The sequence below is a fragment of the Vicia villosa genome, unplaced genomic scaffold (genome assembly GCF_029867415.1).
Source record: "Vicia villosa cultivar HV-30 ecotype Madison, WI unplaced genomic scaffold, Vvil1.0 ctg.001310F_1_1, whole genome shotgun sequence".
Lineage (NCBI taxonomy): Eukaryota > Viridiplantae > Streptophyta > Magnoliopsida > Fabales > Fabaceae > Vicia > Vicia villosa.
Window position 1 is genome coordinate 545,896 of NW_026705569.1, and position 16,284 is coordinate 562,179.

The 16,284-nt window shown below is 31.7% G+C and overlaps 1 protein-coding gene across 1 annotated transcript; it reads right to left on the bottom strand.

Annotated features, from left to right (window-relative positions):
* Positions 1-2,886: 2,886 nt before the first annotated feature.
* LOC131634519 (WRKY transcription factor 23-like) lies at positions 2,887-4,625 on the bottom strand. Its single transcript, XM_058905188.1, has 3 exons — positions 3,990-4,625; positions 3,652-3,795; positions 2,887-3,523 (listed from the first exon to the last, which is right to left on the bottom strand). Exons 1-3 carry the CDS (start codon positions 4,412-4,414, stop codon positions 3,088-3,090), a joined length of 1,005 nt encoding a protein of 334 aa, XP_058761171.1. The 5' UTR covers positions 4,415-4,625; the 3' UTR covers positions 2,887-3,087.
* Between the last annotated feature and the right edge of the window lie 11,659 nt (positions 4,626-16,284).

Sequence of the window (16,284 nt, forward strand, 5' to 3'; positions counted from 1 at the left end):
TGCTTATTATTCATTATTTATGCACATTTTGAGCATTAGTTTTTATTCTATTTAAAATTGAAACAATTTTATTATTTACTTTAATTAATTGTTCATTATTTATGCACGTATTTTTTATAAAAATAAAATTTATTTATGTGTTAGAAAAAGTTGGAGAGATTTATTTAATTTTATAAGAATTAATTATGATTTGATAAGATAAAAATTATATATTACCAAAAGTAGAAAAAACTATTTTAAGTAAGAATCATGAATCACTAACTTGTTGTTTCTAACCAGTGAATTAAAATAATATCAAAGGTTATAAATGAGTGTAATTATAAGTGTAATATATTGGTGTAATTTGAGCCCTCCTCTATATAAATATATAAATATATAAATATATAATAATTATTATAAATTAAAACACTCATTTCTTTAATTTTTATAATTATTATATAAATATATAATATATAATAAATTTTATAAATATATAATAATTATTATAATTATTATATAAATATATAAATTAAAACACTCATTTTTTTAATTTTTTTATAAATATATAACAATTATTATAAATATATAAATAAAAAATTATAACTTATTTTGTAAGTGAAATTATTTTAATTTTTTTAATTAAAATTATTTTAAATTTTAAAATATGAATTAGGATAAAAATATATAATAACTATTATTCATAACTCATAAATTATATCAAAATATATAATTATTATTATTCATTATTCATAAATTATATCAAATTTATGATATGTGAATTAATTAATATCCTAAAATTAATTTTTGGGATTTTTTTAGATTTTTTTTTGTTGTTTCGGAGATGCATCTCCGAATTAGTCAAAATCCCAATTTTTGGAATTTTTTCGGAAATGCACTTCCGAAGTCTGGAAAAATTTTGAAAAAAAAAATATTTCGGAAATGCATTTTCGAAGCGGGGTAAAATGGGTTTTTCGCTGGGGTGACCCCATAGGGAGGTGGGTAAAGAAAAAATCATCGATTTAATTTCCAAAACATTTTCGAAATTCAAAAAACAACAGTATTTTCTTCGTAGCTACCACAATACACATTGAATACACATGAAGTACCCTCGATTTAGATGACCATCAAGTTAAAAGAGATTATGATGGGTAGGTGCCTTATCTAATAAGAAGTGCAAAGAGAAAGGACTTCTTTACCGATGTCCAGTTCATCCAAACAACGGAAAGAATCTTCTGCGGATCATCCAAGACAGAACTATTTCTAAGGGGGTAATTAGGAAAAGAGATCAACATAAATCGAGCTGAATATCAACTGTTGAATCATAGTATCATAACCAACTCTTCTTTGTATGTGACCCATTTTCACATACATTTTTCCCTAACCCAATTGGTGTTTCAAAATTGAATGAAACAATGTGATGCAAAATACTCAAGGACCCCCAGGTCCCACTTCCTCTATTTACATCTAAGTTATATTAATTTCTTGCTTAATAGTTAATTGAGTTAGCATGTTCTTAACATGTATAACATTCATTTGTCACTGGCTACAGTACAGGAATAGAAGAATATTGACAATTTCAAAACACCCTTTTGGCATTAGAACAAAACAACTTGTTCACTGATTGTACCCTACTTTATACTAAACAAGTGAATGGACATTAATTCGATACAATGTATCTTCCATTTACCATACAATAGAAACAAAACAAAAACATATGAAAGAGACCAAGCCACAGCAATCCTTGTTAACGGTAGCGTGTCGTATATAATACAACAACCTCTACCAATGTGTTGGCATATACTTATCCGTGAAGTGAACAACCATCAAAAATTGAATTTCAATTATATTCTTTCACAATGATATAGTTCATCTTCATCATACACATGTGATAATAAAACAAAACTATAAACAAACACGGGTTGTTTTTATTCTTTGATAAAGAAAGCTAACATGTGTCGTTATCATAATCTATTACATCATATGAAAAATATCACACTTAATAATATCCTTATAGCTTGTATAGGTTTTTCTTCTTTTGTTTTTGTTCTTTTTTATGAATGGATTGTAGTTGCATAGCGTGCAGGATGTAAAGAAGCATTTATTCATCTACCTCTAAATGGATTAGAGTGGTTGAATTATTCTCCTTATTTATAACCTTGCTTCCATCTTGGTATAAAAATTTTCACCGCCAAAATTGAAAAAAAAAAAAAAAAAACATTTTACTATAAATAGTTTTACAGGAACAAAACATAGTTAGCAAACTTGTACACCAATTGTTCTTGTTTTATAAACATTAACCTAACAATGGTCACTGCATGATGTACTGTACATCAGTGAAATCAATGCACATTCCTTCAGCAAAAAGAAACAAAAATATAAGACAAATGAGAAGTCGTAATCATATCATTTAAAATAGATATGATAGAATTCAGTTTTGCAGCACAGCCCAACCCACCAATGACATAACTTTGTTCCTTTTTTCTTTCTGTTCTATACTAAACATAGTAATATTGAAGCAGAAACAACAACAATTGATAGACATGACTGAGGAACTAGTCCCTGCACTAGATCAATGTAAAGTTACACGCTAGCACCCACATTTCCTATCGAAATCGTGTCCGGTGTCTAACACATATTCAACACTTACATATATTTTTTTTTTTAGAGCCAGAGCAAAGCTATGTAAGATTTGGCCTAACACATAAATTGTTAACATCTAACAAAATTCGAACTTAAGACACTGAGAGGACCATACTCTCAGGATTCTAACGGGTCAACCTCTGGGATTTGAAACACTTACATATCATATATGATTAGTAATGTATTTTCATGAATATTTGATATCTAAATTTTATAGATCATAATAAATAATAATCATGATGTGGGCTATATGCAATAAAGATAAAGTGGTCTTTACAAGATGATCATTATCATTCATCACTAATATATAGTAATATATCACCCTCACCACCTATCAGTCATATCAGAAAGAAAAGTTACATAGTTGTTACCTAAGTCTTATAGAAAAAGTCAGCAAGAAAATATACTAAAAAAGAAAGAAATACTAACATAGAAAGTAATAATGAAGCTATTTATCAAATCATATATTTACTCTTCCTTTAACATATGTGAAGGAACAACATCTTGAAGAAGACCATGGTCCCTAAGAAAGGAAGTAGTTGTCCCTGGATTACAAAGCTTCCTCTCTTGAGTAAAAGCAGAAGAATTGTAATTATAAGGGTTACTCAAAGAGGACAATGTATTAACCAGTAGCTGTTGATGTTGCTGATGGTGCTGTTGCTGCTGCTGATACTGTGATGATAAGTAGTTCCCTTGCAAAACTGAACCAAAGTTAGTAGGAAACCCACCGGAAACAGCAGTCGGTGGTGATATCTGAACTCCGGCGAAGGCGGAACGGGACATAGCTGGACTTGGATGAATGTGTTGGCCTTCATAAGTTGTGACAACAATGGTTGGATCAGTATAAGAACGCTCCACACGTTTCTTCACATTACATGAAACAGTGGTGCAGCGATAATAGCTCCTACACATAAACCAAAACATACACATAGCATGCATATTCAAGATGTTAAACACAAACACATAGCATGATCTAAAGTAAGTATCAAAAGAATGTGAAAATATTGAAGAATGAAAAAGAATTGTTAGTACCTTGGAAAGGGGCTGTTCTTGACAGCTTTTTGACCGTACTTTCTCCATCTGTACCCATCTTCCAGATGATCCACCTCGCTTTTCGTCATGAACGCGAATCTTGGTTCCCTCTGTCTCTTTTGATTTGTCTTCTTAGTCTTCAACCTAATCATCCCATATACAACCAGATCCCATAATCCATCAATCCCAAAACAAAAACAAAAACAAAAGCAAAGTCCACCATATTCATTTGTTTATCTAATTGGATTGTGAAATATATATAAAAAAAACACACACTTTTATTATTATACCATAAAATCACCTAAAAGATAAAGTGACAAAAATAGAAAAAAACTTACTGTTTACTGGTTTTTTGTTTTTCCTCATCATCTTCATCTTCTTGGACTTGGTCAACAAGAGTCTTATTGCGTTGTTCATCATTAACTGCTTCACTAGAAGCCGATGAAATCGAGCAAGAGTTAGGAGTTTGAGGTAGTTGATTCAAAACCTCTGAACACTCTTTTCCATTATTATCAGATGAAGATTTAACTGTAGTTTGATGATGACTCATGGTTGATAGTTGAGGTACATCAAGCAAAGAACTATAGTTTTCCACACCCAGTAACTCCATAAACCCTAAAGAAGAGCTTTTTTCTGCATCACTGAAATCAAACACGCTTGAAAACTGAAAACCGTTTAACAAAGATGAAGAACCAACACCAACACCAACAACAACATCTTCTTCACTCTTCACACTCATCACACCCATCTCTTTCTTCTCCATATACACCTAGATGAATAGAATATCTCAAATGCACAAATCCAAATCCTTCATTTGTAGACAACAACACACTCTTTGAGATGATAGTAACAGTTTCAGAGAGAGAGAGAGAGAGAGGGGGGTGTGTGTGAAAGGAACAAAGAAAAGAAGGAAATAGAAATGAGAGAGAATAGTTGACCGGCAATTGTAGGTGAACAAATGGTACAGCCGGTGGCATTGAATGCATGAGGGATGCTTTCATACGTGATGTTTGACTGGTTAACACTTAACAGGTTTTGTGTGTGAACGGGGTTCCGCATATACTACCATGTTCAGGATTCTAACGGCGTTTGTTTTGTTTTTATGCTTTTGTTGAAATTACAAATTGTAATAGTTTTTGCTCGTGTGCATGTGAACCACAGATTCTGATCAATCCGTGTGGTCCACTTTCTTTTCTTTAATCTGTTTTTTATTTTAACTTTTCGTTTTTTGTTTGGTTTTTCTATGTGAAACTTTTGTAGCACGTATCAATTTTTATATTTCTCCGTGTTTTTTTACAGTTGAATAGTAGAAGTGTGTTAAAGGTATTTCGGTGCAGTTTAAATCGTTTTTCTCTTTCAATTTCAAATTTATTTGTCTTATAGGATATTACTTGTGTTTTCTTAACTTAATAGCTTATTATTATATAAAACTCAACTTCCTATATAACTTTCTTGGAAGAAAGTTAAGGAATTCACACTCAACATTACAGATCTCGCATTAAAACTCATATCAACAACTAAAAAAAAACGTGTGATTCGATTGACTTTTAAAAATAAAATCAAACCAAACTAAAGAATAACAGAGATAAAAGATTAGAGAAAAAAATGTGCGATAAAAACAAAATTGGAAGAGAGAACAATAGCATTAAAATGAGGATGAAAAGGAAAGAACATAAGAGATGGGAGATTGGAGAAGAAAGGCGAAATGTATCTGACGAAGAAGATGAGAAGAAGGTGTGCCACTACTAGGAGAGATTAAAGAAGGCTGAAACTGAAATCTTGAGTATGAAGAAGAGAAAATTGTTTGTAATCGTGAGGCTAAGGGAGAATAAATTTAAGATTGGATTGAATGTGAAGTGAAGTTTGGGTTGTAACATTGGTTTGGTTTGGTTCGGTTTGAAAAATACAAACTGCAAATCAAACAAAACCGTGTGGTTCTGTAAAAATTGCACAAACTCGTCAAAACCAAATGATGTTTTTTGCGATTTACGGTATGATTCGATTCGGTTAGCGATTTTATATTGGACTGATTCAGTTTTAAACACCCCTACTTAACATATGTTATTTTTTTCTTCGGTGTAATGGAAGTAAAAAAAATCATAATGTAGAATTATTGACTAATTAATCAATTAGCTTTTTAAATGTGATAACAAACCTGACACATTTATATACGACCATGCACCTCGAGCACGGTATAGCAGAATCGATCAGTTTTTCATGAATCGAGGATTCAAGAGGATCAAGAGTGAGCCTACATTATACATCAAGTCTCGAGGTCAGTACACTCTTTTAATCTATCTATATGTAGATGATATTATCTACACTGGAAACAATACTAAGATGATGATGAAGTTCAAAGAAGACATGATAAACATTTTTTAGATGACCGGTCTTGGTTCGATGTGTTACTTTTCCGGTATAAATGTAAGTAAGAGAAATGACGAGATCTTCATCTCGCAAAAGAAATTCAAGATGTATTATTGCAAACATGTCGTTACTTCACTCGTAACAAATGAGAGACTACTGAATAGTGACGGAGCACCAGAAGCTGATACATCCAGATATAGAAGTCTAATTGGAAGTCTTCTATGTTTGACAACTACACAGACAAACATAATGTATGCTATAATTCTTCTATCAAGATTAATGCAAAGCCCAAGTAAAATACACTTTAGAGCAGGAAAAACAAGATTGAGGTATCTACAAGAAACAAAATAGTATGGTATATGGTGCACTACCGAAACCGGCTTAAGATTACTTGGCTACACCGACAGTGATTGGGCAGATTCGGCAGATGACATGAAGAACACCTCTGGCTATGTTTTCTCACTCGGATAAAGAACTTTCTTTTAGGCATCAAAGAAGCAAGCTACAGTTGTACAATCAATAGCACAACCAGAGTATGTGGCAGCTACTGAAGCAACAAGTCAAGCTATATGACTTTTTAGTATACTTGAAGACATGGGAGAAAAACAAGAGGATTCTACTACAATTAACTACGCCAATAAATCATCAATTGTAATGGCAAAGAATCCAGTGCATTACATCAGAACAAAATACATAGCAATCAAGTATCACTTTATCAGAGAAGCTGAAGCAACTAAGGAGATCAAACTCGACTATTACATGACAGAAGATCAAATTGTAGACATATTCATGAAGGAATTGTCGATACTAAGATCAAATTGCTTAATATATTGGCTAGGCTATTTTTCAGTATTTATGGTTTTGGGCCTTTTGTTTTTTCATTTGCACCTTTGTCTGGCTCTATTTGCATCTCCTTTCTATGAGAGACTATAAAACCCATCTTTTGGTTAGAAAAATAATTTTATTTAATGAGAAAAATTAAATCCACTATTTAAAGGATTAATCAGAGTTTTTGGATCATTTGATCTTTATAATAGTGTACCACCTCAAATATTAGGAGGTCTTGATAAATCTTCCCTTAAAGGGATCACCAACACATTGTGGTGGGTCCTTCTCTGCAAATCGTTAGATACGAGAGTTGGTTAAAAAAACAAGATATAAATTTCCATTACAGATGTATCTACTCAACCTACTATGAGATTGAGGCCATCCTCAACGAGAAAAAATTTCCATGATCAGAATCGTTGATGTCCACCATCAGTGAGCACTTCTTGATCAGAGACTTTAAAATTCATAAACCACTGTGTACTAAAGAGTATACTCCTTCACTTGGATAGCTCCGTTGATTATTCACTAAGGCGTCGCGCTGCAAAGCATTTCTACAAAACATATTAGGGTTTCACCTTTGGTACCCAGATTTTTTGGGGTCTAGGTGTGTTAGTTCTTCCAGAAGCTCTAGGGTTATTACCTTTAGACCTTTTCAACTTATCAAAACAGAAGGGTTATAAGTGGTCATGTCTCTTGTAGTGTGTGCATTTATAAACGAGACTATTCTTTTTATTTAAACCTTTAATAGGTGCTCTGTCTGATTTGAAACCTAGTCCACTTTTATTTAAGGAAGGCCTTTTACTTGACAGGATCAAGTCAATGTTTTATTTCCCTTAGTAGATTTACCTAGGCTTTCATGCAAATAACACACTTTATTTTTCAATGAGACACAAGTTTATATTTAGTTTCTAATATTTGACATTTCTAACTTAAGCTTTTTATTGCTTTCTTCAAGAAACTTTAAATACTCCTTAAGGTCTAAGTTACATTTTTTTTAATCTTATCACTTTCTTCAATTAACTTAGCATTAATTTTGAACAATTTCTTGTAAGATGGTTTAGTTCTCATAATCATCTTCCTCGTAGCATGCTTTCAAGTAAACTTCCTCTTCTTTGCTAGAATAGAATTCTTCTATGGTTCTTTTCCAGGTTGACTTTTCTTTATTTGTGAATGCTTCGTCTTCTCTTATTATTTCAGAGATTCCACTGGATGATGCTTCTTATTCACATACTCCCACATATGATGTTTCTTCATCTTTAAGTAATTAAACTAGTTCGTTCAATTTCTCTATGATTTCATTCTTCTTTGATTTTTTCTAAATTTCAGAAACACTTCCATTTTTTGATTTAAGGATTGAATTAAGTTAATTAGTGACAAACATTCTCATATGATTTTTAACATTCCTAAATTTGGAGAAACGTTTATGAATGAAGCATTCATCTTCACCTCATGTGTTCATTTCCTCTTGTTTTATATTTGGAAAAACTCCATATATCATTTCAAGTGTATCCCACATTTCCTTGTTGGTCTTGAAATTATAAACATAAAGGAGTTTACTATCATCTAGCGACATTACTATAAAATTTTTGGTTTTGAAGTCAAATTCGAACTTTCTCTTTTCCTCTACTGTCCAAAGGAATCAAGTTTATCTACTACATTCCATTTACTTGATAAGAACGGATAAACAGACCATTGATTTAAGTTTCTCACAATTATTAGTTAATAATTTGAATAAAACTCTAAATCCAGCTTCCCATAATTCAAACCTAACACCATTAAACATTATAGGTGTTTTTAGGAAAGATCTTTTGTTAGAAAGTGTGTTGGAAGACATCTTCCTCTTGAGACGATTTGGTCTTAAACAAGAGTTAGACTCTGACGCCACTTGTAGGACAAGTGACTCCACACACAAGTGGAGTGAATTGTGGGTTTCATGCAAAATTTGGTTTGAAAAACTTTCTTAATAATCTTCAGAGTTTAAAAAAAATTGAAAACGTTTTTAGAAATTAGCAGCGGAAATTTAAATTGCGAAAAATAAAAATTAAGAGAAAGAGAAAAGACAATGGGAATTTATACAGGTTCAGTCAATAAGACTTATTCTTGTCACCAAGATTTGATTTTAGAGTATCCAGTCAATCTTCAAAGTTTTTAGTCGGTTGAACTCTTGAACCCCATTATAAAAGGAAAAATGAAGTTTGAGGCTTCCTTCCTACCAAACAACGAACAACAGAGATAAGCGGTTAGTCCTCCTTCCAAACAGCGGATTGAAGCGGTTAGTCTTAATTTCAAACAAAAACTTGAAGTGGTTAATACCCAAGCTAAACTGAGATTCTCCATTGGCTTATGACGAACCAAAGTGAGCTTTTGAACTAGGATAAACTCACTAACATAATTGAAGTTTTGACTAGACTGACCACAAACCATTTATATTTTAAACCAGTTGTAATACGGTGGGAGAACTGACTTTTTGAAATGTTGCGGATAGCAAGAGTCGCCACCGACTTTTATTTTATCCAATATATTGAAAGGCTAAAAGAACAAAAAAAGACCTTTAAAAAGATTTTGAGTTCGGGGGGTAAGTTATACAAAGGGAAGGTTTAAAGCACTCTTTGTATCCATGGTTATCCATGGGCTCTTAATTGCTTAGCTCACTTTGTTTGTTTGAATTGTTTGAAAAGTGTCGTGTGTGAATTGAAAAACTTTGTTAAGGACTTTAACTTGTAAATAAGCGTAGCCTTGTTTTTGAAAGTATTTGAAAATAAGTGGGAAAAAGAGATTGGAATTTTGAGTTCTGGATGAGTTCACGTAGCAGTAGAAAGAGAAATTATATATAGAAGCAAGTTTTTATTTGTGGGGGCCTTACTTGTTAAAGGCGTGTCTTGATGGTTTGATTAGGAGGTGTGTTGCTGGTGATAAAGTAATAAGTATCACGTGGCACTACCTCTGCTTATAGAGGTCACAAGAGTGGAGAATGAAATGTTACAAAAAATTTCCAATGTGGTTTTTGATGGCCTTATTTGTTCAAAGATTTGTAGAGTTTGTTTAAAATTGTGACAAATGCTAAAAGACATGTAATATAGACAAGAGGGATGAAATGGACCCAATTAAAATATTGGATGTTAAACCCTTTTATTGTTGGGGAATTGATATCATGGGTAATTTTCCTTCATCTTACTTCAACCTTTACATTTTAGTTTGTGTTGATTATGTCACCAAACGGATTAAAGTTATAGCTTTTGTACATGATGCCCATACAATAATTAAAATTTAGAAAACGAGTGTTTTTTCTAGGTATGAATTATGCAGAGTCTTGTTCAATGATTGGGGAAAACACTTTTAAAATAAATAGCTTGAAAGTGTGTTGGAAAAATTCAACATGAAACACTAAGTGTTAACTCCCTATCACCGTCAGACTTATGGATACTTTGAAGTTTCTAATTGATAACTGAAACAACTTTTGGAGAAGACAATTTCCACTTTAAGGAAGGGTTGGAAAAATAATTTGGATGATGCACTTTGAGCGTAAAGGATAACTTTTAAAATTCATTTGGGGATGTCATTTTATCAGTTGGTTTATGTGAAAGTATGTCATTTTCCATCAGTACTCAATCACAAGGCTTATTTGGCGATCAAGTTGTTAATTTTAGTTGAAAATCTTTATGGAAAAAAATTTTGTTGAAACTAAATGAGTTGGAAGAGATGGGGATTCAAGCATATGAGAATGTTGTTATTTACAAAGAAAGGACGAATTGGTATCATGACAAGAATTTGGTAAAGCGAGAATTTCATCTGAGATAACATGTTTTACTATTCAATTCAAAGTGGTAGTTATTCCCTGGGAAAATAAAATCTAAATGGTCAGGTTTGTTTATGGTCTATGATGTCTCACCTTATCAAGTTATGGAAATATAAGAGTTTAGATCTTCAAACACATTCAAAGTGAATGAACAAAGGCCTAAGCCATACAAATAAGAAGAGATTCCATCATAGAGGGTCTCTCAAGTACTGACAAACCTTGAGGCCATAAGGGATAAAACTAATTACGACAAAAAGGTGCTTAATGACAAGCAACCCATAGGTATGATATTTATATTTTATTAGTTATCCATGTATAAGTTTTTAAACTCATTGGCTACAATTACTTATACTATAAGTAGATAAATTATTATTAATTAGTCCTTTAGATTAATTTATCTCTAGCTATTTGAATCATGTAACTGTTGAGTATTATTCACAGAAATTGCAATCCTAATGTTATTCAGTTAAATTTGTGCTTAAATACTTTAATATGTTGACGAATGTATGAATTGGATTCAAGTGAAAATTTATTATTAATTAGAACTTTTGAAACTCAATCTGATTTAACTATTAAATAAATAATTAATTTAGATATATTAAATTGTTCGTTCCAGTAAAATCTATTTTGATTATGAACTCCCCTAAGACATTTGGAGGTTATAATTAAAAGAGAAGGTTATAAGCAAAAAAATAGTATAACTAATTTGTTATACAAATAATGGGAGATAAAGAATTCAAAAAGACCTAGTTGTTTTTAATCACTATCAAATTTAATCTATTTTATTCTCTTATATGCAAACCATACACCCTTATGCAAAATCACACAATTTAACATCCTTAGTACAATAATATTGTTTAGTCAAAATTGGAACAATTCCTTTGAATACGGTCTTTTAATTTAGAGGATTGCTATATGTACACCCAAATTTTACACCAAATGGTTACACCATACAAAATACTCCAAAATTGCATTTGTTTGTTGGTGTCAATACAATGGAAAAATAATAATTAAACATTTTAAAATACAAAATAGTAGTATTATACGGTGTAGTTGTTACAATTAGTGTAACAATAACATTTCTCTTTAATTTATTACTTGACCATCATTTAGTACACTTGCTAAATTAATCATCATATGTATTTTATTATGTATGATATATTTTGTCTATATCAAATATAGTATTATGTCATGTCTTTATAATATGATTATTAATTATATATATATATATATATATATATATATATATATATATATATATATATATATATATATATATAGTGAGATACTGGATCGAACTTTAGTATGATCGAAGGTTAGCATCTTGGTTCGACAATTTGAGAGGATCTTAGCATGTCGTCAAAGTCTATTCACATGTTATAGTTGAAGTCGAGGTATGATATGACTATTAGCATGTCGAATTGGGCATGTTTGTTAAGCCCAATTATTTAAGTTAGCTTGCTTCCTAAGTTAGCATGTGTAATGGGTCTGTGTGTAAAAGCCCATTAGTTCAGTGTGTTAGTTTTATTATAAATAGCATACTAGTCTCTCATAATTGCATGCGGCAAATTCTAATTAGGGTGAGAGAGGTTATTTGTCATTTTGTAACACTTGTAATCTTGTTTCAAAGAGAAAGTAAGGAATAACAGTTTATAACCAATTTCTTTGTGTTCTTCTTGCTTCCCTCTTTCCTACCCTTGTGGGTTTCTTGCCAAGGAAAAAAAACTATTATACTTTTTCTTGGCATTGATTTCACAATAAATTGGTGCGGTGAGCATGGAGAAGAATTCCGTCAATAAAGTATGAGATTGAAAAGTTCACCAAAGTGAACGATTTCAGTTGGTGGCGCTTGAAGATGGAGGCCTTGATGGTTCAGCAGGGTTGGTTAGAAGCGTTGAAGGGTATGCAATTGATAAAGCATATATCCATCATAATGTTGTTAGTTATGGTGGCGAAGTTTGACCTAGACCTTGAACAAATGGATGTGAAGACTGCTATCTTGTATTGTGATATAGATGAAACAATCCTAATGAGGCGATCTGAAGGGTATGCAAAAAAGGGAAAGGAAAATTATGTGCGCAAGCTTAATAGATCTTATATGGACTGAAACAATCTCCTCGACAGTGGAATAGGAGATTCGACAAGTTCATAGCATACATAAGTTTCATTAGAAGTCAGTTCGACCATTGTGTTTACTTCAGATTTCGACTTGGAAATTCATTGGTTATTTTGTTGCTTTATGCTGATGATATTCTCATAGCAAGCAACAATGTTGAGAATGTAATGAAGGTGAAGGCTAAACTCAATCCGGAGTTCGACAAGAAGGATCTGAGAGCTGCATCCAGGATTCTTGGGATTGACATCTGAAGGGATAGAAAGCAGTTAAGATTATGCTCATCTCAAGAGACATACCTGAAGAAGATTCTCGACAAATTTTGTATGTCAAATTCAAAGCCTGTTATGACACCAACAAATCCTCAGTTGAAGCTGAGTATAAATCAGTGTCCTAGTACTGAGGTCGAAAGAGCTTATATGAATAGCATCCCATATGCTAACATAATAGGTTCTTTGATGTATGTTATAGTATGTACTAGACCCAACATAGAATATGCAGTAAGTCTTGTAAGCAGGTACATGGCGAATCCTGGAAAGACTCACTAGCAAGCATTGAAGTGGATTATAAGGTACATAAATGGGTCTCTTAAAAGAGTTCTAATTTGTAGTGGAGCCTATGGTGAAGATAGTAAAGTAGTAGTTAAAGGTTATGTCAATTCTAATTATGCAGGTTGTATGAATTATAGGAAATCTATTTTTGGATATATGTTCACTATGTTTGGCACAACAATGAGTTGGAAAATGACACTTCAGAAGGTTGTTGTCTTATCCACTACTGAAGCGGAATATATCACTCTCACTGAAGTTGTGAAACAAGCATTGTGGCTTCAAGGTTTTGCTAAAGAGCTGAAACTTCAAGGTCGAGTTATCACTATTAAATGTGATAGTAAAAATGCAATACACATGTCGAAGAATTCAGCCTATCATGAGCGAACCAAGCACATCAATGTGAGGCTGCATTTTGTTAGAGAGTTTATCGAGCATAGAGAAGTCCAAGTGTTGAAGGTTTTGACAGATCACAATGTTGCTGATATGATCACCAAGATATTGCCAAGTTGCAAGTTTTTCCACTGTATGTTGTTGATAAAGCTGCATGAAGAAAACTAGTTTGTTCCCTTTATATTATAAAGTTTGTTCCAAGGTAGAGATTTGAGAGATATTGGATTGAACTCTAGTATGGTCGAAGGTTAGCTTCTTGGTTCGACAACTTGACAGGATCTTAGCATGTTGTCAAAGTCTATTCACATGTTGTAGTCGAAGTCAAAGAATGCTAGAATTGTTAGCATGTCGAATTGGACCTATTTGTTAAGCCAGATTGTTTAAGTTAGCTTGTGTAATGGGTCAGTGTGTAAACACCCATTAGTTTAGTGTGTTAGTTTTACTATAAATAGCATACTAGTCTTTCATCATTGCATACGACAAATCTTAATTAGGGTGAGAGAGGTTATTTGTTATTCTGTAACACTTATAATTTTGTTTCAAAGAGAAAGTAAAGAAGAACAATTTATAACTAATTTCGTTGTGTTTTTCTTGCTTCCCTCTTTCCCACTCTTATGGGTTTCTTGCCAAGAAAAGAAACCTATTATACTTTTTTCTTGGCATTGATTTCACAATATTTATTCTCCTTATTTTATCTCATTCACATAACAAGTTCATTTATTTTAAATTCAAATGATTTTGATCTCTTTTCATAGTTTTTGAGATTAAAATTGAAGACATGTACATATTTTATTATTATGTAACTTATTTTCTACCCTTAAAATCTCACAAAGGTCCATATATAATGATTTGTCATATTTAACAAGTGACACACTATTTTTAAAATAGACACATCAATTTTATCTGTAAAAATGTAAGGGGTCAAATATGATTTAATTTGAAATATTGATTGTTCCTACCTAGACCGAGACATGAGTAAAACCAACTCAATAACATATTAAGTCATAGACTTGAGTCACAACTAATATAATTTGGTCTCGACCCCAAAAGGGGAAGTCTTATTTAACAAATTTAGATAAAGAGATAAAGATATTTGTGACGAAGATAACATCGAGATGAAGAAAGGATAGAAAGTTAAAATACCTATATGGGTATCGGTCACGTGGGGAGAAAAGGTGGTAATAGTTCAGGTCAAATAACAATGGTCTACGGTCCACCCTACACAGGCTCAGATCAGGATCGGCTTTTTTTTAAATAGAAAAATCTAGACTTTTTTTATAAGCCTGTTTAGTTAAAAAGACTAAGGTACACGCCATAAAAAAACATTTTAAGCATATCAGAACGATCTATTTAAATAAATAAAAATAATTTTTTTGTTATTTTTTATTTGTACTTTGAAATAAAATATAAAATAAATCTTAGTTATCTTGAAGAACTTATGAAGATAAGTTGAAAAAAGCTTATGAACAATGTCATTTGTGTTTTCATATTTCTTTTAAACAAATAGTATCAAAAACTTATGTTAATAGGTAAATTTGAATAAGTAAATGAAAATAAGCATTTAGTCTCATTGATATTTTAATTCGTTAGTCTATTTTACATTAGTTGAATTGCTTATTTATAAATGTTCAAACAAAATAGGCTTTTAAGTAGGCTAATAGGGCAAATAGGCCAACGAACAGATCAGGCCCAGGCCTAAAAATAAACCTATGACAAGTCAGACTTAGGTTTTGTAATTTTTAGCAGGCCAGACTCAGACTTAGCAAAGCCTGACTCGACTAAGCCTATTCTCACCTTTAGGAAGAAGGTTCTAAAACCTAGGGAACATATGTGGATCTTTCATACAAAAGCATCATATCAAAGTGGACAACGGAAGCAGGGTTGTTGGGTGATGGAACGACTAAGATACTAACATTTGTCACGCTTGACGAACATGATTGGAATTGAAGGATGAGGATAAAGAGAAATCCTAACGATACCCCTATATATAGAACCACGACCACAAAACCAAGATGCACACTCTTGAAAACCTAAATCATTTCACCCATGTCTTGTTCATTCACTAATTTGGGCGTCATACGTTATGCAGCCACCATCTCTCGTCTCACCTCCAAACCGAGAAAAAATTCTCAAGGCTGATACATCATCGAACATTGTTATCTTATCGATTCTCAACTCAAAAGTTCTCATGAATTAGTTAAAACAAAGAGACCAAAACCGTAATTAACCCAAAACTAATTTATAATTTTGAATATTCTAACAATCCAAAATAAAATGCATTAACTTTGATTGATTCATTTCAATTTTTTTTATTAATTGTCATCCAAAAACGAATCAATCCCATATATTTATATATTTGGATCATATGAATTTTCACCTAAAATTGATTCAAACAACATCACAAACACTAATTTCATTCACACTTAATTCATTTTGAAAATAACATTTTATTGCATTTGTATTCATAATTTTAAATGAATTCTCATTCAAAAATCATCAAAATATATTCTTAAAAAAATTACCCCATTTTAGAGATATATGATTTAAATTTTTAAGTAAAAAATCTCTAATTTTATTTTATGTATTGG